The following is a 27,842-nucleotide window of genomic DNA, read 5'->3' as shown; positions in this document are numbered from 1 at the left end:
TCTTTCTTTTTGTAGAAGAAACAGACTGAATTTCTACATAGTGTTAAGCGTTTTCATGGCATGCAGAACTAATATTTAATAGTGCATGAGTGTTATATATTTTTATACCACTTGAATTTAAAGGATGAATAACTTTTGGCTATCCTTTGCATTTCTAAATAATTTTTTAATCACTCCTAACCCATACCTTGAATCGTAATTGGAAGTAATTTTTCACTTGAGTAATTTTCAAAACAAAGTACTTGAGTGATTTCATTTTTCTCTTTCCACCTTCATTTTCCAAAATTAGAACAAACATTGGATAATGCCTAAGACAAGGTCTTTTTATGTGTGGAAAAGAAAATTCCTTGCAAATTATGATTATTAGCATGTGCTTTCTACTTATAAACTAATGCTATTTTCCTTGTCCTTTTGTTTCACTGCTGCTTCAATCCTGATACACTTTGCTTCTTCCTGGTTTGGATTCTATTTGTTTGCTGCTCAATTATCCTGCATTAAAAGCTTCTTGGTGATAGCAAAGATGTCCTTGGGCCATCAAGTAAGTAGTTACAGTTTGAATGGCATGTTTGCAGACATGGTAATATTTTGATGTGTACTTATAAAAGGTATATGGTATTTCTGTTTTGATTATTAAGTCTTCTACTTTGTTTCCAGGCATTGAAATATAAAAACTATAAATGATCATTCAGTACCCATCTGTTGTCAGTGTCCATCTGAGATTAATAGTGCCTGTGTACTTACATCTTAATGATCTAAAGATGGATTATTTACTTAGTTATCTAATTCACCGTTTATAAATGCATAATTCCTAAATCATGAATTAAGGCTTTTTTACAGTATCCTTTCTACAATCATCATAAAGCACAGATCAGACTGCTTTGAGGCTGGACAAGGTATAATAAATTCACTGCCATATGAAGTGAGAAATACGGTCTTATTTTTGTCAGAACTTTTATATAATAGATAATCTGGTTATGAAAAAAATTATTTTTACTTTGGTAACTTCATAAGTGAAGCCTGTTTTATCTAGGGATTTAGAAGCCACATCCTTTAAACTTATGTTTTAAAAAAACCTGTTTTTGACTAGATATGGTGCTAGCTTTGAGGAATACACGGTGAATAAAACATGTGCCTTGGCTTTAAGGATCATTATATGCTAGTAGGAGAGTTAGACCTGTGAATACATAATTTCAAAGCTTTGTGACATAGTAAACGTACTGATGTGAATGAAACTTCAGAGATCATTTAAATAAAGCGTTAATTTTTGTAGATGAAGAGTCTGAAGCTAAGATCTTAAGTATCCCCAAGGAGACAGAATTGGTTACTAGTTTAGTAGTCATCTTCTGATTTTCAAAAATCAGAATAAAGCTATCATTTCACTGAATTAAGTTGAACCAAATAATTAAAATATTGCTGCATTATACATCAAAAGGTTTTAACTTTATTCAAAACCCATGTGGAAGTTATATTGATTCAGGAAGTTTTTGTATTTATTCCTAAATAACTGTGTGACTGTTGCAAGTCAGTTGACTGCTTTGGGGCTCGTTTTCCTCACTGGTTAAAGAAGGGGACCTAGCGAGATAATGGCAAAGTGCTTCAGTCTAGATCAGTTACTGTTTGTCTCTGATAATGGACATAGTACGTCTATAATTTTTGTTTTCTGAAGAGAGAGGTAATTTAAAGTAATATGCTAAAATTCCATTTTTATTCTAATTGTAACAATTCATAGTATTGAGTAGTTCATGGTATTATTAGAGTAGTAAAATTTTAAAGTAGCCCCTTCGCTGTTCACCTAAAACTACCACAACGTTAATCGGCTATCCCCCAATACATAACAAAAAATTTAAAAAAATTTTTTGAAGTAGAAAAAGTATACGCATCCCAAAATGTTTTTGTTTTCTTGTTCAGCCTTACTTATGATACCTGGTAGATATTTTTAATGTATTTTTCAGTTACTTTAATTACCTCATGTATTTAGGTGTTGACTCACATGAACTTATTGTCACTGCTGAACTTTAGAAATAGAATTGCATTTTTAATATCAGTTGAAGTGGTTCTTCTTAGGACCTGGGTTTTATAAATGGGGGTCTTTACTTTCTACTTGAAATAGAAGACGTTTATTATAGTTATATATTTTAAGCACATATGAATTAAAATATGTAACATATATTAGAGGTGAATTTATATTGTAATTTGTATATTAGAGTTTGTATTGTACTCTGCCAACTGTTAGAAGACTGCGGCTGTGTTATTTACTATAGACCATGTATCATTTTGAGTGAAATGTAATTCTATTTAGTACTTCATTAGGATCTATGCTATTCAGTGGAAAACCTATAAAGATACATAGCAACATATTTAAATTACTAATGTATTTGAGAAAAGGTATATCATCTGCTCTGTAAGGGGATATTTAGGATTTCTTTTAAGGGATTATTTATGACTTTAAAAGACTTAACTTCTTTTTAGTAGTTTTTACTTAGATTAAGGTCAAGAACCAGACTTTGAAGCTTGTAAAATTCTCCTGACTTTGTATTGATGAGTTAAATTCGGAAAGTAAAGAATGGTAGTTACAGAATCATATCCTCCTTAAAAGTTGCAGCTGGTTTGTTAATTATATTACTATGAATGATTCCAGTGTGATTAATTTCTATCTTAATATGACATTCAGCGAAGTAGCTGCTTTGCTTTGCTTGCTTTGGTTTGCTTTACTTTCTTTATGAAGCGGAACCAGAAGAAGGCACTGTAATGCTGTCTTTAGACAGGGAGGCTGGTGGTTACATCACCAGAGACTGTTTTGGAATCCTGTAGAGATTCATTGGTCAACTATTGATCCAGGCATTTAGCAAGTATTTATTGTCAGTTTTATGCCAAAGAATACAAATGAAAAAAAAAGTCACTGCCTTTCCTGAGTTTATAAGCAAATATTCTACTAGTATGCAAATAATTCAGGGCATTAAAATGATTTTTATATTATGCACATTTTCTGTATGGTTAATGTTTGTGGATGATGTAAGAAAAAACAAATAGAAAAATAGGCTTCTGGGTTTTGTAAGGAAATACACTCCATGTGTTGCTATTTCTACAACTCCTCTCACTTGAGTGTTATCAAAATTATAAACAGTAATACCTCAGTCAGTAAGGGTTAGCAAGAGGTGCATAGAACTAAATTTGCACTTGTATTTCATTTTTTATATAGTCAAGTTGTTTAAGACTTACATACGTGTGTCTTTCTGATGGAATACTAAAGCATGCTTTTAATTCTGTTAGCTGTTCTAATAATGTATTTTGTATATATTTATCTGTTTATCTGCACTGAGTCTTAGCTGAGGCATGCAAGCTCTTAGTTGCTTGCATGTGGGATCTAGTTTTCTGACCAAGGATTGAATCTGGGCCCCCTGCTTTGGAAGTGTGGAGTCTTAGCCCCTGGGCCACCAGGGAAGTCCCTTTATAATGTATTTAGCTGCTGCTGCTGCTAAGTCGCTTCAGTCGTGTCCGACTGTGCGACCCCATAGCCGGATGCCCACCAGACTCCCCCGTCCCTGGGATTCTCCAGGCAAGAACACTGGAGTGGGTTGCCATTTCCTTCTCCAATGCGTGAAAGGGAAAAGTGAAAGTGAAGTCGCTCAGTTGCTCTGACTCTTAGCGACCTCATGGACTGCAGCCCACCAGGCTCCTCCATCCATGGGATTTTCCAGGCAAGAGTACTGGAGTGGGGTGCCATCACCTTCTCCGATAATGTATTTGAAGTAGCCTTAAATGTACTAATACTCCAAAAGGTTATATGAAGCATGTGGAAATTATGAAGTACGCTCTTACAGTGAGCACATACTGAACCCGCCGCTAACTAAGAACTTGGGTCTCTCAGGAGTCTCGTGTCTGTGCTGCTTCTCGCGGCTGTGCCTGTCCTCCCAGGGCTGGTGACTAACTTGTTTTTGTTGGTGTTGTTTATTCATTGCTTTTTCAAAGATATATTTTTTTGGTTATTTTTAGGTCACATATGTATCACTAAATTTTACTAGGTTTTTAATTTTACAAGAATGATGTCCTGCTGTATGTCGTCTTCTAGGACTTGTTTTTTGTAGTTAATGTTGTGTCTCTAAGTTTGAGCCATGTTACTGCGTGTAGATAAAGACCATCTGCTTTTACTGCTACATACTATTCCACTATATTCGTATACCGCGACATATGAGTCCATATTGTTTTCAGTTTTTGAATATTTATTTTGATTTTTGCTCTATTCCATTATATTCGTATACCACAATATATGAATCCATATTGTTTTCAGTTTTTGAATATTTATTTTGATTTTTGCTATTATGAACAGTGTTGCTATGAACGTTTTTATTCTTGTCTTTTGGTATACACATATAAGAGTATTTCCAGGTACAAAGCTAAGAGTGGAATTTTTGGACCCATAGAATATGCTAAAATTCAATGTTATAAGACCTAAGTGGTTTTCCAAAGTGCTTGTATCAGTTCCTACTCTATCAGCAGCGCTTATGTTGGCTCGCTGACCGTATCCTTACCATCATTGGGTAGTATCAGACTTAGTTTTTACTGAGTGTAAAATATTTGTTTCATTGTGATCTTGATTTGGTTTTTTCCCTTATTACTAAGGAGGATCAAACTCTTTTTTGTACATTTATGGGCCATTTGCATTTCTTCTTCCATGAGCTAATTGGTCATGTTTTCCTACCATTTTTCTTCAATTAAAAACATTAATTGATGTTTAATTGACATACAACATTGTATTAGTTTCCAGTGTGTGACATAATGATTCCATACTTGTATATACTATGAAGTGATAATCACAGTAAATTTACGTAGCATCCATCACCATAGATTGTTACAGAGTTTTTTTTTCTTATAATGACAGCTTTTAAAACGTACTCTCGTAATAACCTATAATGGAGAAGAATCTGAAAAAGAATAGAGATAGATAACTGAGTCACTTTGCTGTACACCTGAAACATTATGAATCAGCTATGCTTCAGTTACCAGCTGAGCCACCAGCTCAGCTGGTGTTTTGGATACTAACCCCTTATCAGATACACTCTTTGCAAGCACTTTATGCCATTCATTGTATTGATGGTTTCCTTTGCTGTGCAGAAATGTTTTAGCCTGGTGGAGTTTTAGTTCTTTATTTTTGCCTTTATTGTCTTTTGGTGTCAAATGTGAAAGAATCATTGCCAAGACTGATGCCAAGGAGTGCACTTCTAGTTTTCTTCTAGGAATTTTATATTTTCAGGTCTTACATTTGAGGCTTTAAGCCATTTTGAGCTAATTTTTTTTGTAACAGTAAGACAGAGGTCCAGTTTGTTTCTCCTGTGTGTGGCTGTCCAGGATTCCCAACAGTATTTGTGAAAGAGACTGGCCTTTTCCCTGTTGTATGTTTTTGGCTCCTTTGTCGTAAATTAATTGGCCATATACATGTAGGTTTCTTTCTGGGCTCTCAGTTCTGTGCCATTGATCTATGTGCCTTTTTATGCAAGTGCCACAGAGTTCTGATTACCATAGCTTTGTAATGTAAGTTGAGATCAGGAAGTATGATGACTCTAGTTTTGTTCTTCAAGATTGCTTTTGCTATTTGGGGTCTTTTGTGATTCCGTGAAAATGTTAGAATTGTTTTTTCTGTTTTTGTAAAAAAAAAAAATGGCCATTGGAATCTTGAGAGGGATTGCATTGTCTGTAGGTTGCTTTGGGCAGCGTAGACATTTCAACGTTGCTCCTCCGGCCCATCATATAGTGCGCCTGTCCATTTGTGTCTGTCTTCTGCGGTGTCTCTCCTCGGGGTCTTACAGTTTTCAGTGCACAGGTCTTTCTCCTCCTTGGTTAAGTTTATTCTTAGGCATTCTTTTTGATGCATTCCTGTCCCCCTGTTTCTTTTGCCTTTTTGATCTTTTTCTAATTGATTTACAGGAATTTTTTTTTTTTTACATATTTTGGATTCCAATTCTTCATTAATTATATGTGTTACTGTTATGCCCAAGTCTCGAAATCTCGCAGTGACCACCAGGGAGCCAATATCCGATGCAAAAGCAAGAGAGTTTTTATTACCAAGCTCGAGCTGGGGCTCCCACCGATACCGATGCAGCGACTATAGGGAGGAGCCCCGAGCTCTGGGTTTCATTGCTAATATAGGGTATTGCGAAAAATTTGAAAAACGGTAGTTTCTGTGGAAGGGTTAGGTGTTGGGTTCTGATTGGTTTTCATTTCCCGGGCTGGCCATGGGTTCTGATTGGTTCCCATTTCCCGGGCTTGCCACGGGTTCTGATTGGTTTCCATTTCCCAGGCTTGCCACAGGTTCTGGTTGGTTCCCATTTCCCGGGCTTGCCACGGGTTCTGATTGGTCCCAGGGTGGTGGGGTGAGGTTAAGGGATTTCCAAAAAGCTCTTTTTTGGGAATTTTTACAAAATGGAGTCTTCTTTAACAAAATGGAGTAGCTTAGGTCCTTCAGTACAAATCTCTTGGTTTCCCCTCCCCCAAATTCTTTTTATCTTTTGATTAGGTTAATTCTTAATCCCCACCCCCACCCCACGCTTTCTTTATTGGTGAGTGTTTCGTGTGTCTTTTTAAGGGAATCATTGCCTACCCCAAATTTATATTCTCTTAAAAGTTTTCAAGTTTTACTTTTTTGCATTCATGGTGTCAAGGATTGCTGAGCCTTCTGTACAGACAATGAACTCTACACAAGCAAGGAGCAAGATGGTACAGGTCTGGGAACTAGGTAGAAATATGCTGCTGTGATCAGTGGAAAGATAATGGTGTCTTGGAACAAGGTAGTAGTTGTAGAAGTGCAGAGAAGTAGGAGGATCCCAGATAAATTTTGAAGATAAAGATATCACAGATTGATTGAGTATGAAATGTGAGAGAAAGAGAAAAATCAAAGAATACATCTAAAGTTTTTAGCCTGAGAAAGTGGAAGAGCAAAATAGTGATTCCATTAACAGATGGGAGACAGGCAAATCTGGAGAATAAACAAAATAAAGACTGTTCTGGATAAATTTGAGATGTCTATTAAGTAGTACAGGCAGGCAACTAATGTGTGAGTTTTTGAGTTAGGAGGAGATAGAAATTTAGTAGTCATCAGTGTAGGATGCTTTTTTTATTGATTTGATGGGAAAATAAATTCTTTGTAACTTTACTTGGATGATAAGTGAGAGTATTTTTGAATTTTTACTTTAAAATTTAAGGAGCTAAAATATAATTTTGAAAACTTTAGCACCATCAAAAATACATTAAAGATTTTGTTAAAGATAATTTGTGTTTAAAATGTCAAAGAAGCAATTTTCCTTGAAAGATATGGTAATTAAAAATGTCAGTCTAAGTTCTGGTTAAGTTTGAAATTACATCTAGATTGAAGACGGAAACATTCTCTCTCAAGATAAAGCTAAGGTTTCTGTAGACTGAAAGCGCAGTTACCTAAAAATTGAAGAATGGAAATCCTGGGGCGCTGTGGACTCGCTCACCATTTCTCCTGCTCTTTCAATCAGTATTTTTTTCTTTTCTGTCCTCTTTGGAACTGGGCATCTCTTTGCTCTATCAGTAGCTTAGTCAGACAGGTGAATAGAAGCCTTAAACGCTATCTAGATTTTTTGTTGGGGCAGCAAGCTCTTAAGAAACCAGACTTTGTCCTTTGTTAGAATATTCCTGGTATTAGTTTTAAGCAAGGCAATCTCTGAACCTCCAAGTTTCCCCAACTTTAAAATAAGAATCACACCTACTTTCCATGAAAGTCAGAAGTTAGAGTAGAAATTCTTGCGCATATGAATACTATTTTGTGGCTCAGTTGGTGAAGAGTTCACCTGCAGTGCAGGAGACCTGGGTTCAGTCCCTGGGTCAGGAGATCCCCTGGTGTAGGGAATGGCACCCACTCCAGGATTCCTGCCTGGGAAATCCCGTGGACGGAGGAGCCTGGCTGGCCAGAGTCCACGCAGTCCAGGCTAGTCACAGAGAGCCGGACACAACTTCGTGCCTAACCCACCGCCACCAATCCATTTTATGCTGCTGTAAAACGGAATGTTTCCTCTTTACCAGTGAGATCGACTGTCTTTTCATATGTTTATTGATCACTTGGATGTCTTCTGCACTGTCTTTTGCTTATTGCTCTGTTGGCAAATATATAGAGTCAGTAACACAATGAAAGGTTGATAGTAAACCTTGGAGTATCTTTCATTATCAGAATATGTATTTTCATTTTTATGAGGTCTGAAATTTGTGTAATTTGATGCATGACTATAAATTCCTCTTGAATTGATGGCAAACTAAAAATAAAACATTTATTAATTATCTATTGAAGTAATTTAATTTATTAAAGTATTATCAGAGTATTGAGCTGGTAAAATGAGTATAACCATTGAGGCCGTGTCACTCACAGTTCTAGTCCGTGTTATTAACTCTGCTGTTATGTAAATCTATGACTTAAGTACTGATTTTTTTTTCCCCCTTCTTTCCTTGAGCTGTGGTAGCAAACAGTGAGGACACTCAACACCTGACACCAGGAAAGATGAGTCAGCGCCAAGGGAAAGAGGCTTTTCCAACACCAACCAAAGATTTGTATCAACCATCTTTTAGTCCAGCAAGTCCTCATACCCCAGGTACGGAGTTGTTCTTTTAAGGTTTCTTTGTTGTTACTGATGGTGGGCTGTGTGTGTATGGATTGTTTTTTGTTTTTTTTTTTTTAGGGAGGTCTCTCCTTTGCTGGTGTATCATGACTTTTCTTTTTAACTATTTGGTTTTATAGAGGTTTATGTTTGTTTTGTTTTGGTCACCCATAATACACTTGAAATGAGCGCATTTTCCTTTGGAGTACTTTTTAATTCTCTGCCAGGGTCCAGCCCTGGTGGATCCAGGGTAGTTTGAAGCAGGAACGGAGTCGGCAATTAGGAAAGAATTATTTGATTAGAGATATAAAGAAAGATTAGGGAAGAATACTGTAGTGAGAGAGAGGAGAGAAAATAGGGAAGAAAAAGAGGCTGTATTTCTTGGTTTACATAGAAAGCCAATAAAGCCCCGAGACAAGGGCCTTACACCATCTACGCAGGCCGCAGGCGCCCGCTTGAATAGCGGAGGGTGCCCCACCTTGGGCTCCCTCTCGCATGGGTCTTAGAAGCCCAGGCAAATGAGTAGACATGGCGAGCCTCTATGCTCCAGATGGGAATTCAGCCTGAAAAGGAGAATAAGAAAAGAAGACACGGGGGGAGCCAGATTTCTGAGAAACTGGTCCATCTCTTTATTTTCCAGGGAAGCTTTTATACTCTAAATTGTACATAGAGATCAATGGATAATACAAAGTCATGCAGGGTCAGCAGCTCTGACCCTTATCGAGACCAGGCTTTCCCTCTGCATGCCAGCTGTATACACAGTCTTAGGTGATTTACATCATCTTCTGGCCAGGAGGCCTATTAGCATTTTATGGCCCTTTTCTGATAAGGGTCCGTCAACCAGAAAACTTATTTGCCCTAAAAGTGTTGTTTTTACTAAAATCTGGTGCCACTCTCAGAAAGCACTAATTAAGGTTACATTCTTACATAGCAAGGACACAACAATTTATAACAAAGAAAGAGGAGTACAGTAATTTATAACAAAGAGAAAATTCATTAACTCAAAAGTCTAGTATTGCTGACATCAAAACTACTATATTCCTTTTTCTATATCCCAATTACATTGATTAATATCCTCCCAGGTGCCTAAAACATAAAGGATTTGGAGGCCTGGCGGCAGTCATTAACTCAGCAATATAATTCTTAGCCCTTTAAAAAGGCTCTATATCTTTAAGATGTTTTAAGCTTCGTGCCTCTCATGGTTGGGGGGCTGTAAATAATCACATGCATAGTTGTAAAAGTCTGGGTAAACCTGTCACGCACGTTAGAGAGCCATCAGAGGGGTTTGAGCAGAGACACTCCTTTCATATGTACGAGCTCTAAGTTAACTTTTTCCAGAGAAGGATGGTCGGGAATAGCCCCTGTTAATGTCATAGGGGTTGGTGAAAGTAATAAAATAATAAGACAGACAGATTCTGGTTTGGGGGTAGATGGTTGAGAAGTTCCAGGGGGGCCCCATGAGGCCTGATCCCGCCTTTGCATGTGAGGCCCCTTCCTCATGACCTTTGCCACAGGCAGGATTCCCCATGCTAGCTCCCGGCAATTCTCTTTATATTCTCTAAAATATTTGATTAGTTATACCATTCTTTTAATTCAATGATTTTTTTCAAACTTTTTGATCTCAGGACTCCTTTAATACTGTCAAAAATTACTGAAGACCCCAAAGAACTTTTATGTGGATTAATTAACCTATTGATACTTACTGTATTGCATGTTAAAATTAAAACTTTTAAAAAATGTTCACTTTGTTTTTTGAATTGATGTATAGTTGATATACATATCAGCTATATACATATGGACTTCCCTGGTGGCTTAGTGGGTAGTCTGCCTGCAGTGTGGGAGAGCCATGTTCAATCCCTGGCTTGGGAAGATCCCCTGGAGAAGGAAATGGCAACCCCCTCCAGTATTCTTGCCTGGAGAATCCCATCGACATAGGAGCCTGGTGGGCTACAGTCCATGGGGTCGCAAAGAGTCAGACACGACTGAGTGACTAACACTTTCTACACTTGATATACATATGTATGTTACAGGTGTAAGTATCAGTTCAGTTCAGTCACTCAGTCATGTCTGACTCTTTCCTACCCCTGAATCACAGCACACCAGGCCTCCCTGTCCATCACCAACTCCGGAGTTCACTCAAACTCATGTGCGTCGAGTCGGTGATGCCATCCAGCCATCTCATCTTCTGTTGTCCCCTTCTTCTCCTGCCCCCAATCCCTCCCAGCATCAGGGTCTTTTCAAATGAGTCAACTCGTTGCATGAGGTGTCCAAAGTATTGGAGTTTCAGCCTCAGCATCAGTCCTTCCAATGAATACCCAGGACTGGTCTCCTTCAGGATGGACTGGTTGCATCTCCTTGAAGTCCTAGGGACTCTCAAGAGTCTTCTCCAACACCACAGTTCAAAAGCATCAATTCTTCAGCGCTCAGCTTTCCTCACAGTCCAACTCTCACATCTGTACATGACCACTGGAAAAACCATAGCCTTGACTAGACGGACCTTTGTTGGCAAAATAATGTCTCTGCTTTTGAATATGCTATCTAGGTTGGTCGTAACTTTTCTTCCAAGGAGTAAGCGTCTTTTAATTTCATGGCTGCAGTCACCATCTTCAGTGATTTTGGAGCCCAAAAAATAAAGTCTGACACTGTTTCCACTGTTTCCCCATCTATTTCCCATGAAGTGATGGGACCAGATGCTAGGATCTTAGTTTTCTGAATATTGAGCTTTAAGCCAACTTTTTCACTCTCCTCTTTCACTTTCATCAAGAGGCTTTTTAGTTCCTCTTCACTTTCTGCCATGAGGGTGGTGTCATCTGCATATCTGAGGTTATTGATATTTTTCCCGGTAGTCTTGATTCCAGCTTGTGCTTCTTCCAACCAGTGTTTCTCATGATGTACTCTGCATATAAGTTAAATAAGCAGGGTGACAATATACAGCCTTGACATACTCCTTTTCCTATTTGGAACCAGTCTGTTGTTCCATGTCCAGTTCTAACTGTTGCTTCCTGACCTGCATACAGGTTTCTCAAGAAGCAGGTTAGGTGGTCTGGTATTCCCATCTCTTTCAGAATTTTCCACAGTTTATTGTGATCCACACAGTCAAAGGCTTTGGCATAGTCAATAAAGCAGAAATAGATGTTTTTCTGGAACTCTCTTGCTTTTCCCATGATCCAGCGGATGTTGACAGTTTGATCTCTGGTTCCTCTGCCTTTTCTAAAACCAGCTTGAACATCTGGAAGTTCATGGTTCACGTATTGCTGAAGCGTGGCTTGGAGAATTTTGAGCATGACTTCACTGGCGTGTGAGATGAGTGCAATTGTGCAGTAGTTTAGTAATTCACAAATTTAAGGATTATATTCCTTTTAAGTGCTGTGCTGTGCTTAGTCACTCAGTCATGCCACACTCTTTGCGACCCCATGGATTGTAGCCCGCCAGACTTCTATCTCTGTCCATGGTGATTCTCCAGGCAAGAATACTGGAGTGGGTTGCCATGTCTCCCTCCAGGGGATCTTCCCAACCCAGGGATCGAACTCCCACATTGCAGGTGGATTCTTTACCATTTGAGCCAGAAGAGAAGCCCAAGAATACTGGAGTAGGTAGCCTGTCCCACTCGAGGAATCTTCCTGACTCAGGAATTGAACCTGGGTCTCCTGCATTGCAGGTGGATTCTTTACCAGCTGATCTGCCAGAGAAGCCCATACTCCATTTACAGTTATTATAAAATATCAGTTCCATTCTCTGTGTTGTATAATATAGCCTTGTAGCTTATTTTATACATGATAATTTGTTTAAAATGCTTACCCTTTATTCATTTTAAATTATAATAATAAACCTATTATAGGCTAATATGAATAACATATTTTTATGAACAATAGCTGACTCCCCTCCCCACCAAAGAAGAGCTGAGTGAGAATGAGAAGAGTGGTATTCTTTTCCTTCAAGGTCCCACAGCCTTGCCCCTATTGTCATTTTGGGCTGGATAATTCTTTGTTGAGGGGAGCTATCCTGTACATTGCAGGATATTTAGCAGCATCCTTGACCTCTATGCACTAGATGCCAGTAGCAATTTTCCTGGATGTGACAACTAGAATTAGCCCTAGGTCTTGACAAATATCCCTTGTGGGACAAAATTGTCTCTGGCTGAGAACTACTGTTTAACTTTTTTTGCAAATCTCTTTAATTTATGTCTAGCTTTATCAGGGGTATTTGTCAGTGAAACCGACCTTCTTTTACTGCAAGTGCATGGCGGTGAAGAAGTCAGTGACTACTACTCCGGTCGGATGCCTCTGCTTTGATACGGGCCCTCTAGCATTGGTTTTGCACTACGAGTGAAAATGTCAGCGCAATAAGAAAGTATTAGGAAATTAGTTTTGACCTTGCAGACCTTTTGAAAGTGTCTTGGAAACTTCAGTGATTATGATAATTTCTAATTCATAATTGATACATTTTTTAATATTGGATTCTGCTTCTTAGCTGAAGTTTATTTGATCATATACTTTGAACTCTCCTTATCAGTTACCGGTACTACTGATAATTACTGATTTCCAATCAGTTATCAGTACTACTGATAACTAGGGGCAAAGACTTCTGCTTTTAAAGCTAAGAACTTAAATTTGGTATTTAAAAGCCAATACATACTTAGATTATCAAACTTTTTAAAATTAATTATTTTAACTGAAGGATACTTTACAATATTGTGATGGTTTTGCCATACATCAACATGCATTAACCACGGGTGAGTCTTAAGTGTTATGTTATACTGTCTGCGTAATTAGGTTTTGGTGTTGTTACTGTGTGAATTATCCCTTGGGGTAGGCTTTAGTTACTTGTTATTTTTGAGTATTAACTGGTTGATCATAAGTTACATGACCATTTTCTAATTTACTCCAGTAGAAAATTTTTCTAGTCAAGTATTAGATGGAAACATTTTTACATAACCTTGTAAAAAAACTGTAACATAAAATTCTGGAAGGATGCAACTTATGTGATTTTTTTTTTTTGATTCTGTGCACCAGAATTTTGACTGTAATAAATATGGCTCATCTTTCATATATTTGTGTACTTGAATATTTAGAGAAATCCTTTAACTTGATATTTAATGAAACAACAAAAGGGTTAGTTACTAAAGCTTCTTGTATTTATAGGTATCATGAACGTTTTCAGACAAGCAGGGAGTTTGTAAGAATAATGCAGTTAACACTAATAAACCCGTCAGGTAGATGTAATAAATTATTAACCTTTTGTTGTATTTTATTTATTTGGGGGTGGGACTGGAATATTTGGAGTAAATCATAGACCTCATGATGTTATACCCCCAAATACTTAGTCCATCTCTAAAATTTAAGAACATTTTCTTACATAACCATAAAACCTTTATTAGGTCTAACAAAATTGATGATAATTATTTAGTATAAGCTAATACCTAGTTTTGGAGAAGGAAATGGCAACCCACTCCAGTGTTCTTGCCTGGAAAATCCAGTGGACAGAGGAGCCTGGTAGGCTACAGACCATGGGGTCCCAAAGAGTCAGACATGACTGAGCAACTTCGCTTTCTTTAACACCTAGTTCATAACTTAAATTTCCCCAGTTGTCCCCAAATCTTCTCCGGTAAGCTTGTTGAAACCAAGGTCCAAGGAAAGCTCACACGTTGCACTCGATCATGTCGGCATACCTCCTCTAATTCAGAGCCTCCTGTCTGCTCTGCTTTCTTTTGTGCCTTGGCGTCTTTAAGAGGCTAAGTCAGCGTCCCTGTGTCTGACCTTTTGAATTTGATCGCCTCCTTGCAGTGTTGTTTTTTTTCCCGTCTTTTATATTTTATATGAACTGAAAGTTAGATGTAAAGGCTTGATTACGTTCAGGCTGAGCATTTTTGGCAAGATATATATTAGTGTGATATATCACTTGTGTGGGACTTGTGATTGTCTTGCTTTTCGTGGTGTGAGGTTGGTCAGTAAACTCAGCTGGTGAACAGCCTGATCCTCTTGTTACATCTTTTCTCTCCTTGTAACCTGAAAATAAAATGTAGTAAATATTCTGTTCCTCTGTAGCTTTTTACCTAAAGATGTAAGCACTCTTTGATGATCATTAGGAGGTGAAAGTAGGCTGCAGTCCATGGGGTCACTAAGAGTCGGACATGACTGAGCAACTTCAGTTTCACTTCTCACTTTCATGCATTGGAGAAGGAAACGGCAACTCCAGTCCAGTGTTCTTGCCTGGAGAATCCCAGGGACGGAGGAGCCTGGTGGGCTGCTCTATGTCTATGGGGTCACACAGTGTTGGACACAACTGAAGTGACTTAGCAGCAGCAGCAGCAGCAGCAAGGGGTGAAAAATAGTGATTTATTTTCTAATTCTATCATTCCTTTTACATTTGTTACTGATGTTTTTCTCTAAGCAAGAGATCTCACTTATCTTAAGCCTGCCTAGTAAACATTGGAATGTTGTTCCTATAGGAAAGTAAGGATAAATGTTTCTTAATGCCTAAGCACTAGTTTTTAGATTAAAGAGACGACATGAAGTCTACTTCTGGGGATGACAAATTTTTTGGGCTTAAATTTTTTTTAATATAAAAAACTCTCACATTTTAATAAAGTAGTAATGCTTCAGTCATTGGTAAAGTGAAGATAATAATAGTGTCTGTGTATCATATAAGATTTTATAAGGCTTAAAATGAGTTAATACATACAAAAAGCTTAAAACATAACCTGGTAAATGAATACCACTCAGGATAGCTGACTAATAACAATAATAATAATAACCTCAACAACTATTACTATTATTATTATTTTAAATAAATGAGTTTGAGTTGAAGGGTGATATTTTGACCTTTGTGACACTTCAGCATCTTATAGAGGCTTATTTGGAAATTCTTTTACTATGGATGGCCATGTACAACCTCTAATTTTTGCATTTACATCAGCCATAGGGTTAGATATATCTTGATTTACACCTAAATGTTCTTGGGTAAGTTATGGGTAAATTAATATTTATAGTGTGAATTACATATTAAATGTACTTTGTTAAAGTCAGCTTATTGGGTTTTTGTAATGCACAGTATCTCCCTCTGGTTTCATGATTCCATATGATAGTTTTCAGAAGTGAGAGATGTGTTTAAAATAAGATTGTGAAGATAAATAGTTGGAAATTATCATATATAGAAAATATCTTTGATAGGTCTGCCATAACTCAAGTATTATACTCTAGATCAGTATTTCAATTTCTGAATGGAAAGAATTAGAATTCCAAAAGCTTATTAATAGTAATAATGATTAAAATTCCCCATGTCTTTTAAGTGCTTTTCACATGCATTAGCTCCTGGAATTCTTATAAGAACGTTATGGTATATAAATCATTCTCCCTGTTTCCCAAATGAGGAAACTAGGCAGTTGGTGAGGGAAATCTCCTTGCCCCGGTTTACGTACTTAGTATGTAGTAGAGCTGAAACTTGAACCTGTGTATAACTACAGAGTTTATATTGTTAAGGTTTCAGTCAGTTTAGTCATTAGATTTTTTGAAGCTAAAATTTTCCAAACCTTAAACTTGGCTCCTGTGTCTTTTGATATAACGCCATTATGTGTACAGTGCTTTTAGTTCAGTTCAGGTGCTCAGTCGTGTTCGACTCTTTGCGACCCCATGAACCGCAGCACGCCAGGCCTCCCTGTCCATCACCAACTCCCAGAGTTTACCCAAACCCATGTCCATTGAGTCGGTGATGCCATCCAGCCATCTCATCCTCTTCGTCCCCTTCTCCTCCTGCCCTCAATCTTTCCCAGCATCAGAGTCTTTTCAGATGAGTCAGCTCTTCATATCAGGTGGCCAGAGTATTGGAGTTTCAGCTTCAGCATCAATCCTTCCAATGAGCACCCAGGACTGATCTCCTTTAGGATGGACTCGTTGGATCTCCTTGAAGTCCAAGGGATACTCAAGAGTCTTCTCAGTTCAAAAGCATCCATTCTTCTGCGCTCAGCTTTCTTTACAGTCCAACTCTCACATCCATACATGGCTACTGGAAAAATCATAGCCTTGACTCGATGGACCTTGGCAAAGTAATGTCTCTGCTTTTTAATATGCTGTCTACGTTGGTCATAACTTTCCTTCCAAGGAGTAAGTGTCTTTTAATTTCATGGCTGCAATCACCATCTGCAGTGATTTTGGAGCCCCCGAAAATAAAGTCAGCTGTGTTCACTGTGTCCCCATCTATTTGCCGTGAAGTGATGGGACCAGATGCCATGATCTTAGTTTTCTGAATATTGAGCTTTAAGCCAACTTTTCCAGTCTCCTCTTTCACTTTCCTCAAAAGGCTCTTTAGTTCTTCTTCACTTCCTGCCAAAACGGTGATGCCATGTGCATATCTGAGGTTATTGATAAATCTCCTGGCAATCTTGATTCCAGCTTGTGCTTCCTCCAGCCCAGCATTTCTCATGATGTACTCTGCATATAAGTTAAATAAGCAGGGTGACAATAACAGCCTTGACATACTCCTTTTCCTATTTGGAACCAGTCTGTTCCATGTCCAGTTCTAAGTGTTGCTTCCTGACCTGCGTACAGGTTTCTCAAGAGGCAGATCAGGTGATCTGGTATTCCCATCTCTTTCAGAATTTTCCACAGTTTATTGTGATCCGCACAGTCAAAGGCTTTGGCATAGTCAATAAAGCAGAAATTGATGTTTTTCTGGAACTCCCTTGCTTTTTCCATGATCCAGCAGATGTTGGCAATTTGATCTCTGGTTCCTCTGCCTTTTCTAAAACCAGCTTGAACATCTGGAAGTTCACGGTTCACGTATTGCTGAAGCCTGGCTTGGAGAATTTTGAGCATGACTTTACTAGCGTGTGAGATGAGTGCAATTGCGTGGTAGTTTGAGCATTCTTTGGCATTGTCTTTCTTTGGGATTGGAATGCAAACTGACCTTTTCCAGTCCTGTGGCCACTGCTGAGTTTTCCAAATTTGCTGGCATATTGAGTGCAACACTTTCACAGCATCATCTTTCAGGATTTGAAATAGCTCAACTGGAATTCCATCACCTCCACTAGCTTTGTTTGTAGTGATGCTTTCTAAGGCCTACCTGACTTCATATTCCAGGATGTCTGGCTCTAGGTGAGTGATCACACCATCGTGATTATCTGTGTCGTGAATGCTTTATGTGAAGTTTAATTTTTTTCCTTTCTTTTGAGTAATATGTAGGAGTACAGTTATGAAATCATATAAGTGTGTTTTACTTTATAGAAGTGGCCTGTTTTCCAAAGTAGTTATACCATTTTACATTTCTCTCAGCAGTGTATGAGGATTTCTGTTGCTTTATATCCTTGGTATTTTTTATTTTAGCCATTCTAGTGGGTGTATAGTAATATCACATTGTGATTTTAATTTGCATTTCCCTGTTGACTAAGCGTGGAACATCTTTTCATATGCTCGTTGGCCACTTGTATATCTGAAGTGTCAGATTAGAATTTTTGCCCATTTAAAAATTTGGCTTGCTTGCTTGTCTTACTGAATTTTAAGAGTTTTAAAAATATATTTCAGCATCCTCCTTTGCTAACTGTATACATTATACTTTCTTCCAGCCTTGGCATGCCTTTTCATTGTCTAAATGACTTCTTGCAAAGAACAGATGTTTTTAATTTTGATGAAATTCAATTTATCAGGTTTTCCCCATGACTCAAGCTCCCCACCCCCACCCCCACCCCCAGTTAAAGAAATCCTTGTCTATCCAAAAGTTTCAAAGAACATTTTTTTGTAATTTCTTCTAGAAGTGTTAGACTGTCACAGCTTTGGTCTTTATTTTCATTTTCCTTCTTAACTATCGTCATCTTAGGTCAGGTCCTTATTATTCCACACCTACATTACATAGTAACAATGTATTCTAACTTCTCTGAGGTCTTTGCCTTCAAATAAGAAGGCTCATCTTTCTTAACAAGACAACCAAACAGAAAATTATTGTTACTTGGTAAGGTGAGACTGTGATATGAATAGGGTTTTATGGATGTATGTGGGCAGAGAACACGTGGATCCAGGGAAGTAGGTCTCTTAGGGAAATGATATGAATAAATGGAAATAGAAAATTATAAATGAAAATACAGATCTTTATTATTCAAGCTTGTAACTGAATACCTCAAAGGCTTCTGCATTCATGACACTCCCGTTTTCAAACAGTCAATGGTTGACCGTCGCCTGGAGCAGTGGCTGCTAGGCGTGGCTGTGTCTGAGAATCACCTGGAGCTTTCTTTGATTAGATGCAGATTCTGCTCCAGCCTTTCAAAGTCTCTAGGGTGAGGCTGTGCATTTATAGAGCTCTCCAGGTGTGTCTGGTACAGTAGCGTTTGGGTCAGCAAGCAGAAACCAGCAATAGAGAGCATAAATTACAGATTTTGCAATGTTGTAGTCAGCGCTCTTAGTGTTTCTGATCTTATTCTTCCCTTCCAATTTCATTTTGTATTTTTCCCATCATGAACTCAGCTAGATGACTTGCTTCCCTGTTCCCCAGAAGACTGTGCTTTTATTTATTTTTCTTCTCTGTTGTGGAATATCCTCTCCCCGGTGCTTATCTCTGGTAGTCCAGTGGTTGGGAATCCACCTGCCAGTATAGGGAACATGGGTTTGATCCTTGCTTGGGGAAGGTTCCATATTCCACGGGGCGACTAAGCCCACATCCTAGAGACTGTGCTCCACAACAAGAGAAGTCACTGCAGTGAGAAGCCCACACACCGCAGCTTGAGAAAGCCCAAACCTAGCAGAGAAGACCCACTGCAGGCAAAAGGAAATAAATAAACAAAACTTTAGATTCTTTTCAGTTCCCAGGGTGTAGGAAAAATGGCCTCAAAATAAAGATCAGATCAAGAGTGCTTCTGTAAGATTTTTTTTGGTTGAGACCTCAGAAAGATGTACAGCGTCTCTCAGCAAGACAGAAGCGCTTCAAGAAAAAGAACAGAGGACAGAAAGATTTGTTAGAAGATGAGACATTTGAGCACTGAAAGGATAAAGTCAGGAAGAGAAATGCTATAGGAGGAAGCTAGGAGAATCGATCAGGCAGGTTTTCGGAGAAGGCGGCAGGGATGGAGTCAGGTGTGAAGATTCAGGGATTGGCTGGAGTAGGAATCCAGCTAGAAAGTGGAGGACCGCAGTAGTGGGTGTGCCAGCTCATGTTGAGGTTGGCATCAGCCTGCCCTAGTATGGGACTTTCTCCTGTAATGGTAGGCTTTGCTAGGTGTGTGCAATGAAAGAATGGGACAGTGCACAGTCAGTATGGGACCCTGGTAAGGGAGGGGAGGCTTAACGGATGAGTTTGGCGACCTGCTTTGGTGGAGGGGGCGGGATCTGTTGGAGGAAATGCCGGAATCAGTGCTGAGGGGCACTGTGCAGGAGCGTGGTGCAGGAGTGGAGAGCTGTGGGAGCAGGGGCTCTCTTACAGATGAACATGAAACTGATAAAACTAACAGGGTTGGTGTAAAAGGAAGAGCGTTGTTGAGAGTAAATAAATGCTTGTGGATGTGTTTATATATAGTCCCCCATGCCTAGCATAGTACCTGGAACATAAGTACTTGTGTGTTTATAAGTGAATAAGTATCTTTATTGAGCACCTCTTATGTGCTGGTCCCTGCCATTGTGAAGCTTACAGGCTCACATTTTAATGAGTAAATGAAATTTTGGAGATGATCTCCATGTGTTGGAAGCCCTTCTCTGACATGAACCCTGCATGTATTACTCCTGTTTCCTGACGAGAGAGAGTGGATGACCAGGCAAATAGATAGGTAGATAGATTTATTTTTTTATTTCAAATGGCATTTGTTTTGGTGGTATTTCCTGGACTCATGCTAATACCTGCCATTTATCAAGCACTTACTGAGTTTGACTATTAAAAGTTTTATATGCCAACTTATATTTAACTTTTGAAACAACCCCACAAGATACAAACACAATGACTATGTCTGCTTTGTCAGTGAGACAGTTGAAAATGAAGGATGTTAAGAAATTGTTCAAATTCAATAAACTAGTAAATGTCAGAGGCAGGCTTCAAATTCAGAACCATCCAAGCCCATGGTGTTTATTCTCCTGTACTGGAGTGAATTACAGATGAGCTGTTTTCTTTTTGTTTTATACATGGTACGATGCTGGGAATTTGTGAGTACTTTAGAATGGCAAAGATTCGCATTGTTTTCTGGCGGAGTCTCCTTTACACATGTTGATTTATACCAATTTAATATGGGTCACTTTCCCTTAAAAATAGCTTGTTTGGTTTTTTGCAGTGTGGTTTCCTTCCATTCTTAAGTTTTTCTTTGGTTGGTTTTTTGGAGAAACTAGGGAGACTCTGGCTGTCCTCACTAAAGCCCAAGATACTCTTATTTGTTTTATGTTTAGATCATGGTGTTGGACCAGGTTATTCTGAAAAGCGTCATTTGCCAGACTTCTCCCTTGTTTGAAGACTAAGTACCAGTTTATTTCAAGTAGTTTTATCTTAAGTATTATTACAGTCTCTTGAGTAGGACGACGTTTGTTTCACGCTGATTTGAGTGTGATGTATTTTGATCGTTTACCAGGAAAGACAGACTTGTGGTTAGTTAGGCTTGTCGTCCCCCCTTTCCCCCGTATGTGAATAAGGACAGTGCTGCAGCAGCCCGGAGACTAAATTATAGCTTACCTTACAGCTGGATGTTCTGTTCCCTCTAGGTCACGTTTGAGATTATCATCAAAACTGGATGCATTCCTGACTTTTTATTTTGTAGCCACCCTTGGTTCTTTGGTCATAAGAAGCCCTTTTCATGCTTTTATTTTTAAAAACCATCTTTCAATTGGAGTGCTCTGTGAGAGAATAAAAAATGTTGCCATGTCAAAATTTATATGAATCCATTTCAAGCTAATTTTGTGTTTAACGTTTTAAAACTAGAAGTTTTACCTGCTTAATCAGTTTTATCATATAGTTAATTTAAGCCATGTTTGGTTCATCTAGGCTTGATTTTAAATGTCTACACTTAGTACTGTGTTTCTCTTACCCTTTAGTGAATCTTAAACCTGTGACGTCCCTTCACCTTGAGTGCTCTGGCAGCATTGGATGTGACATGATGGGTCTATATCTAATATTTCTAACTCTAACAGAGGGTTTACTATTGCGAAGATGTCATACAGATTTCCCCAGGTGACCGTCTGAAACACTGCTGGTATAATCTCAGGTGACTAACACAGACTAGCTTCATTAGAGTTGCTCACAGACAAAAGGAGACCTAGAATTCGTTTCCTCCATGAACCGAAGCAGTTCCTCTGTCCTTGGTAAGACATTTCTAGGATCAGTTCTGAAACTATATGAGACCATAGACACATAACAAGTGTGTTCCTGAATATATGTCTTACATTTCATGAAAATTGTTTTGCCTGAAGGAAGACTTGAATTTATTCCCGACCCCCACTTTCTTTTCTTCCCCTAGATGCCGTGCTTTGGTCGATTGTTTTCTTTAGAAAGAGTATAAATTAGAGGCTATATTGATTTTCTCCTCTGAGTTTCTGAGCCCTAAGTAAGTTAGATTTCCAAAGTTATATCTTAAGACATAGTTGTTTTCTGCTTTGAAATTCCTTGTGTTTGGATAATTGCTTCTTAGAGCTATGAAAGTATCTATTACGTAATGAAGAAGGAATATTGGGCGTGTTAAGAAAATAAGAATAAGATATTTTCATAAATCTCTTGGTTAAATGTTGCAGTATCTGTGTTCTTCAACTATTCCCACAGGGAAATATGAAATACTTTGAAATCATTTGTTGAAAATTCAGTGAGAATGAATAATTCAGCTTTGTTTTAAGCACCTTTACAAAGATAAGAGTCTGTCTTATCCTTGCCAGGCCTTATTAATTGCTTCTTTAAGAAAGCCGTAAGATGCACATTAAGAACAACAAAGGATGCTTTTCTCCGCATAAACATATGCATTCATAAATTCCTTCCTCCCTACTTTATTAAGATAAGCTTATTTATTAAGATAACAGTAAAGGGTTACCAGATAGTGCGTGCGCTTGTTTCTCGGCTCTTTTCTGGTGGGATCCCCCGACCCGCGCCTGCTCTTTGTTCCCACAGCCTGAGAGGCTGAGCCTGTTTCTGTGTATAGACTGTGGGCCAGTGGCACTGCGTGTGGTGATCTTGTGCATAAGAGAAAATAAATACACTTTTAGGAGCTTTCACTAAGTGAACTTCCTCCAGTTTAAAGAACTGCCCTTTATTATGAGACTATAGTCTTCCTGCTATATGATGTTTAACATCCCTCTCTGAATTGAAGGCTGTGAATTTGGATTTTAGAAATATTGTGTCTTACCAAGTTGAGAACCATAATATCAGTGCTACAGTTCAGGGAGGGGGAATTTTAGTGGTCCACAGATTCAAAATCTAGGAACCATAGTTTTACCTGTGGTTTACCTGCCTCACATAGTCATTTACCTGTGTGAGGAGATCGTGGATATTGGGGTAAAAGATAGGGAAATCCTTGTCCTTCGGATGGAGGAATGGGCCATGAAGTTAGTTAGATACGTGGTTACAACTGTGGAATCAAAATAGCTTCTTCAGGACCTTACTAGGCTCATCATTAGGAAATATCTGGAGTGTGGCAGCCAATAATTTAAATTGTATCCAACTCCAAAGCCTGCATAGAGTTGGATTGAGTCTCTAGTGGCTAAGTAAAATGATGTGAGCATTGGCACCAATATTGGGATATCAGCTAGGAGAGAGAAAGGAGAGAAATTGATATTCATTCTTGCCACCTTAGAACAATGTGTAAGCAATGTTGTCTTCTAACATGGTTCCCATTCTTGAAGAGAAGGCTGGAAAGGAGTGGAATTTTTTTTATCTGTTATGTTTTGAGAACTCAGTTATACAGAAGGGAAAGTGTAGTAGTTTTTTTCTAGCATGATATTTGCACAGCTTTCTAGTGGAAAATTTTTTGAGAAATAGATGTTTAAAGTTTTGAATTGTGTCCTTCATTTACGAAGTGTCCCGATCTATATGTGAAAGCTGATCCAGTTGAGTGGTCTCTGTCCTGTAGGCTCTCCTTTCTTCTTCACTGTCATTAAGATGTTTCTCGCTTTATCCCTTCCTACCACAGACCCTGGGATGGTGTTTTTTATCCCCACTCTTTGAGTCTCACCTTACCCCAAAATTCCTGCTGCTGGCATTTGTGTTGGCAGGCGTAGGGAAAGCAGAATGAGGAGATGGGGAAACACTGCTCCCGTGGCTGGATTCTCGTCTGCCGATTGCTCATTTACTGTGTGACTTTGAGCCTGTATGCCTCAGAGTTTGTGTACGGGTTAGTCGCTTCAGTTGTGTCCGACTCTTTGTGACTCCATGGACTATACCCCGCCAGGCTTTTCTGTCCATGGGATTCTCCAGGCAGGCGTACTGGATGAGTTGCCATGCCCTCCTCCACAGGATCTTTACCCAGGGACTGAACCCATATCTCTTACATATCCTGTATTGGAAGGTAGATTCTTCACTAGCACCACCTGGGAAGCCCATGCCTCCGAGCTTGAAAGTGAAAATGAAGTCACTCAGTCGTGTCCAACTCTTTGTGACTCCATGGACAGTAGCCTACCAGGCTCTGGGTCCATGGGATTTTCCAGGCAAGAATACTGGAGTGGGCTGCCATTTCCTTCTCCAGAGGATCTTCCCAACCCAGGGATCAATCCCGGGTCTCCTGCATTGCAGACAGACGCTTTACCGTCTGAGCCATACCTGTAAAACTGAGATACTATTGTTCTTTGAATCTATTGAGAACATATGTGAAAACACTTTTGAAAAGTTATTACTGTATAATTCTTAGATAGTATTAATAAAGGTTACATTCATAGATGCTCTTAGTACATTTCCAGTTAAATAGATTCTTGTGAACAGTCTTAGAAAGAAACCTAAGCACCTCATTTAATATTTGTTTTGTGGGAATAGACCCTGAGTTTCAGTCAACTTTTAATGACCATGTACTCACACATGTTGAAAGCTCAATAAGAGCAGAAATTAGGGGCTATTATATCATAACTGTCCTGTGCTTAACATTTCTAACCCAAAGTAGATGCTCATCACATTTTTTATTACATGAATGATTATTTGATATACACATATAATTACAAAGAACTTTCCACCCAAAGGAAAGTACTGTCTTATACTTGCTGATGTGAGTATGGATATATAGACAAGAATGCTCTCCAGTCTAAAATTATCTTAAGCCATCCTTTTAATTTTGTACGTGCATTCGCATGTGCTGTTGAGAACATATTTAGTACTGAGAATCTACAAGAGTTATTTTCTGAGGAAATGTGGGATAAATAAAATCGCTTTGTATGCTTTTCAAGCCATATACTCATTAGTGAAATTTTACTAATTACAGTTAAGAACTTACTTTGTCTCTTTGGAGGATGGAAATTGAGAGCTTTATTGTTGTGTTTCCTTTTTTAAAGCAAAGATCATTGTCAGCCATCTCAAATTGTATGTCCTTTGAAAGGTTATTAATAGACTTGTTTGCTAAGACTGAGCTGCTTAATTAATAGTAAATAACTATGTTATTTTTAAAATTTTGTGCTCTGTAAGGAAACACTGCTGAGTTTGTACAGTACCACTGTCAGATATTTAGTTCATTTTTTAAGGTGGTGGTTCTATTCATGTTTGGGTGTAATACTTTCTTAAATTCTTGTTGACTGATGTTTGTTTTTAGTATTTTGATCTTTTCCTGATTCTTCGTGCTGCTTTAAGAATTTTAAATCTCTTAAAACCTCACTAATTATCTTGAGATTCAAGATTAAAGTATATAGTTCTTATAATATAATAACTTAAGCCAATATATTTTATCCTGAGTGTGCATATGGAACTTTATAGGGTTTAAGTGGATTTTCCAGCTACCGAATTAGATTATTTCAAAATATCAGCTATGTTTGCCAGTCATCTGTTTTTTAAATAAAGCTGATCTGGAATTTGTCCAGGGAGCTCATTAGAGTTCTAACATGAACAGTGAGCTGCTTTCTCCAGTCCTAATCTTTTGGCTCTATAGAAAGGAAAACTGAAGCTGGGCGTTTTCTTTGGGCACACAGCAGGAGAATCTAGGGATTCTTTCTATTATGGCCTTTTGTGGGATTTGTTGGTGGTGTTGGTCGGTCACTAAGTTGTGTTTGACTCTTTGAGGCCCCATGGACTGCAGCATGCCAGGCTCCTCTGTCCTCTGCTGTCTCCTAGAATTTGCTCAAACTCATGTCTGTTGAATCAGTAATGCTGTCCAACCGTCCCATCCTCTGCTGCCCCCTTCTTCTTTTACTTTCAATCTTTCCCAGCATCAGGGTCTTTTCCAAGGAGTTGGCTCTTCATATCAGGTGGCCAAAATATTGGAGCTTCAGCTTCAGCATCAGTCCTCCCAGTGAATATTCGGGGTTTATTTTTTTTTTTTAGGAATGACTGGTTTGATCTCCTGGCAGGCCAAGGGACTCTTAAGAGTCTTCTTCAACATCGCAATTGGAAAGCATCAGTTCTTAGGCACCCAGCCTGTTTCAGGGCTTCCCTGGTGGCGCAGACAGTAAAGAATCCACCTGCAGTTCAGGAGACCTGGGTTTGATCCCTGGATCGGGAAGATTTCCCTGGAGGAGGACATGGCCACCCACTCCAGTCTTCTTACCTGGAGAACCCCCATGAACAGAGGAACCTGGTGGACTACGGTCCATGGGATTGCAAAGAGTCGGACACAGCTGAGTGATAGCACAGCAGCCTTCTTTATGGCCCAGCTGCTGAAGAATTGATGCTTTTGAACTGTGGTGTAGAAGACTCTTAAGAGTCCCTTGGACGTCAAGGAGGTCACACCAGTCAGCCTCAAAGGAAATCAAGACTGATGCTGAAGCTGAAGCTGCGATATTTTGGCCATCTGACCCGAAGAACTGACTCATTGGAAAAGACCCTGAGCTGGGAAGGATTGAAGGCAGGAGGAGAAGGGGACAACAGAGGATGAGATGGTTGGGTGGTATCGCCAACTTTATGGATATGAGTTTGAGCAAGCTCCACGAGTTGGTGATAGACAGGGAAACCTAGTGTGCTGTAGTCCTTGGGGTTGCAAAGAGTCAGAAATGACTGAGCAACTGAACTGAACTCACATCTGTACAAGACAGCTGAAACAACCAGAGCTTTGACTCTATGGACCTTTGTCCACAACGTGGTATATCTGCTTTTTAATATGCTGTCTAGGTTTGTCACCGCTTTCCTTCCAAGGAGCAAGCGTTTTTAATTTCCTGGCTGCAGTCACCGTCTGCAGTGATTTTGAAGCCCAAGAAAATAAAATCTGTCACTGCTTCCACTTTTTCCACTTTTGTTTGCTGTGAGGTAATGGGACTAGATGCCATGATCTTAGTTTTTTGAATGTTGAATTTCAACTTGCCCTTTTCACTGTCCTCTTTCCCCCCTCATTAAGAGGCTCTTAAGTTCCTCTTTACTTTCTGCCATTAGAGTGGTATCATCTGCATATCTGAGGTTTTTTATATTTCTCCCAGCAGTCTTGATTCCAGCTTGTGATTCATCCAGCCCAGCATTTCACATGATGTACTCTGCATATGAGTTAAATAAACAAGGTGACAATATACAGCTTTGTCATACTCCCATTCCAGTTTTGAACCAGTTGGTTATTCCATGATGGTTCTGTTGCTTCTACCTGCATACAGGTGTCTCACAAGACAAGTAAGGTGGACTGGCACTCATCTTTTGAAGAATTTCCCACGGTTTGTTGTGGTCCACACAAGGCTCTAGCTTAGACAACGAAGCAATAGTAGGTGTTTCTCTGGAATTCCCTTGCTGTCTCCATGATTCAGTGCATGTTGACAGTTTGATACCTGCTTCCTCTGCCTTTCTAAACCTAGCTTGTACTTCTGAGGCCTAGCTTAAAGGATTTTGAGCATACCTTGCTAGCATGTGAAATGAGCACAATTGTAAGGTAGTTTGAACATTCTTTGGGATTGAAATGAAAACTGGCCTTTTCCAGTCCTGTGGCCACTGCTGAGTTTTCCAAATGTGCTGACTTGTTGAGTGCAGCACTTCCACAGCGTCATCCTTTAGGATTTTCAAAAGCTCATTTGGAATTTCATCGCCTCCATTCGCTTTGTTTGCAGTAATGCTTCCTAAGGCCCACCTGACTTCACGCCCCAGTATGTTCAACTCTAGGTCAGTGACCACACCGTCATGGGTGACCACATCATCGTGGTTATCCAGGTCATTAAGACCTTCCTTGTAGTTCCTCTTTGTATTCTTGCCACCTCTCCT

At 39.0% G+C, this 27,842-nt stretch overlaps 1 protein-coding gene across 4 annotated transcripts in view; it reads left to right on the top strand.

The window, feature by feature from the left end:
• OSBPL8 (oxysterol binding protein like 8) overlaps nucleotides 1-27,842 on the top strand; it is a 166,558-nt gene that overhangs the window by 81,984 nt on the left and 56,732 nt on the right. For 2 of the 4 annotated variants that reach the window (XM_018047581.1, XM_018047582.1), the window contains one exon: nucleotides 8,463-8,600. In XM_018047581.1, the coding sequence (XP_017903070.1) occupies nucleotides 8,510-8,600 (91 nt within the window). In that variant the 5' untranslated portion in view covers nucleotides 8,463-8,509. Of the gene's footprint in view, nucleotides 1-501; nucleotides 539-8,462; nucleotides 8,601-27,842 lie in introns of all 4 variants that reach the window. The other 2 variants (XM_018047580.1, XM_018047583.1) reach the window with 2 other exon arrangements.

Source organism: Capra hircus, chromosome 5, assembly GCF_001704415.2.
Source record: "Capra hircus breed San Clemente chromosome 5, ASM170441v1, whole genome shotgun sequence".
NCBI classification, from domain to species: Eukaryota; Metazoa; Chordata; class Mammalia; order Artiodactyla; family Bovidae; genus Capra; species Capra hircus.
Note: the sequence above shows the minus strand (reverse complement) of the source record. Positions and strands in the feature narration are given on the sequence as shown.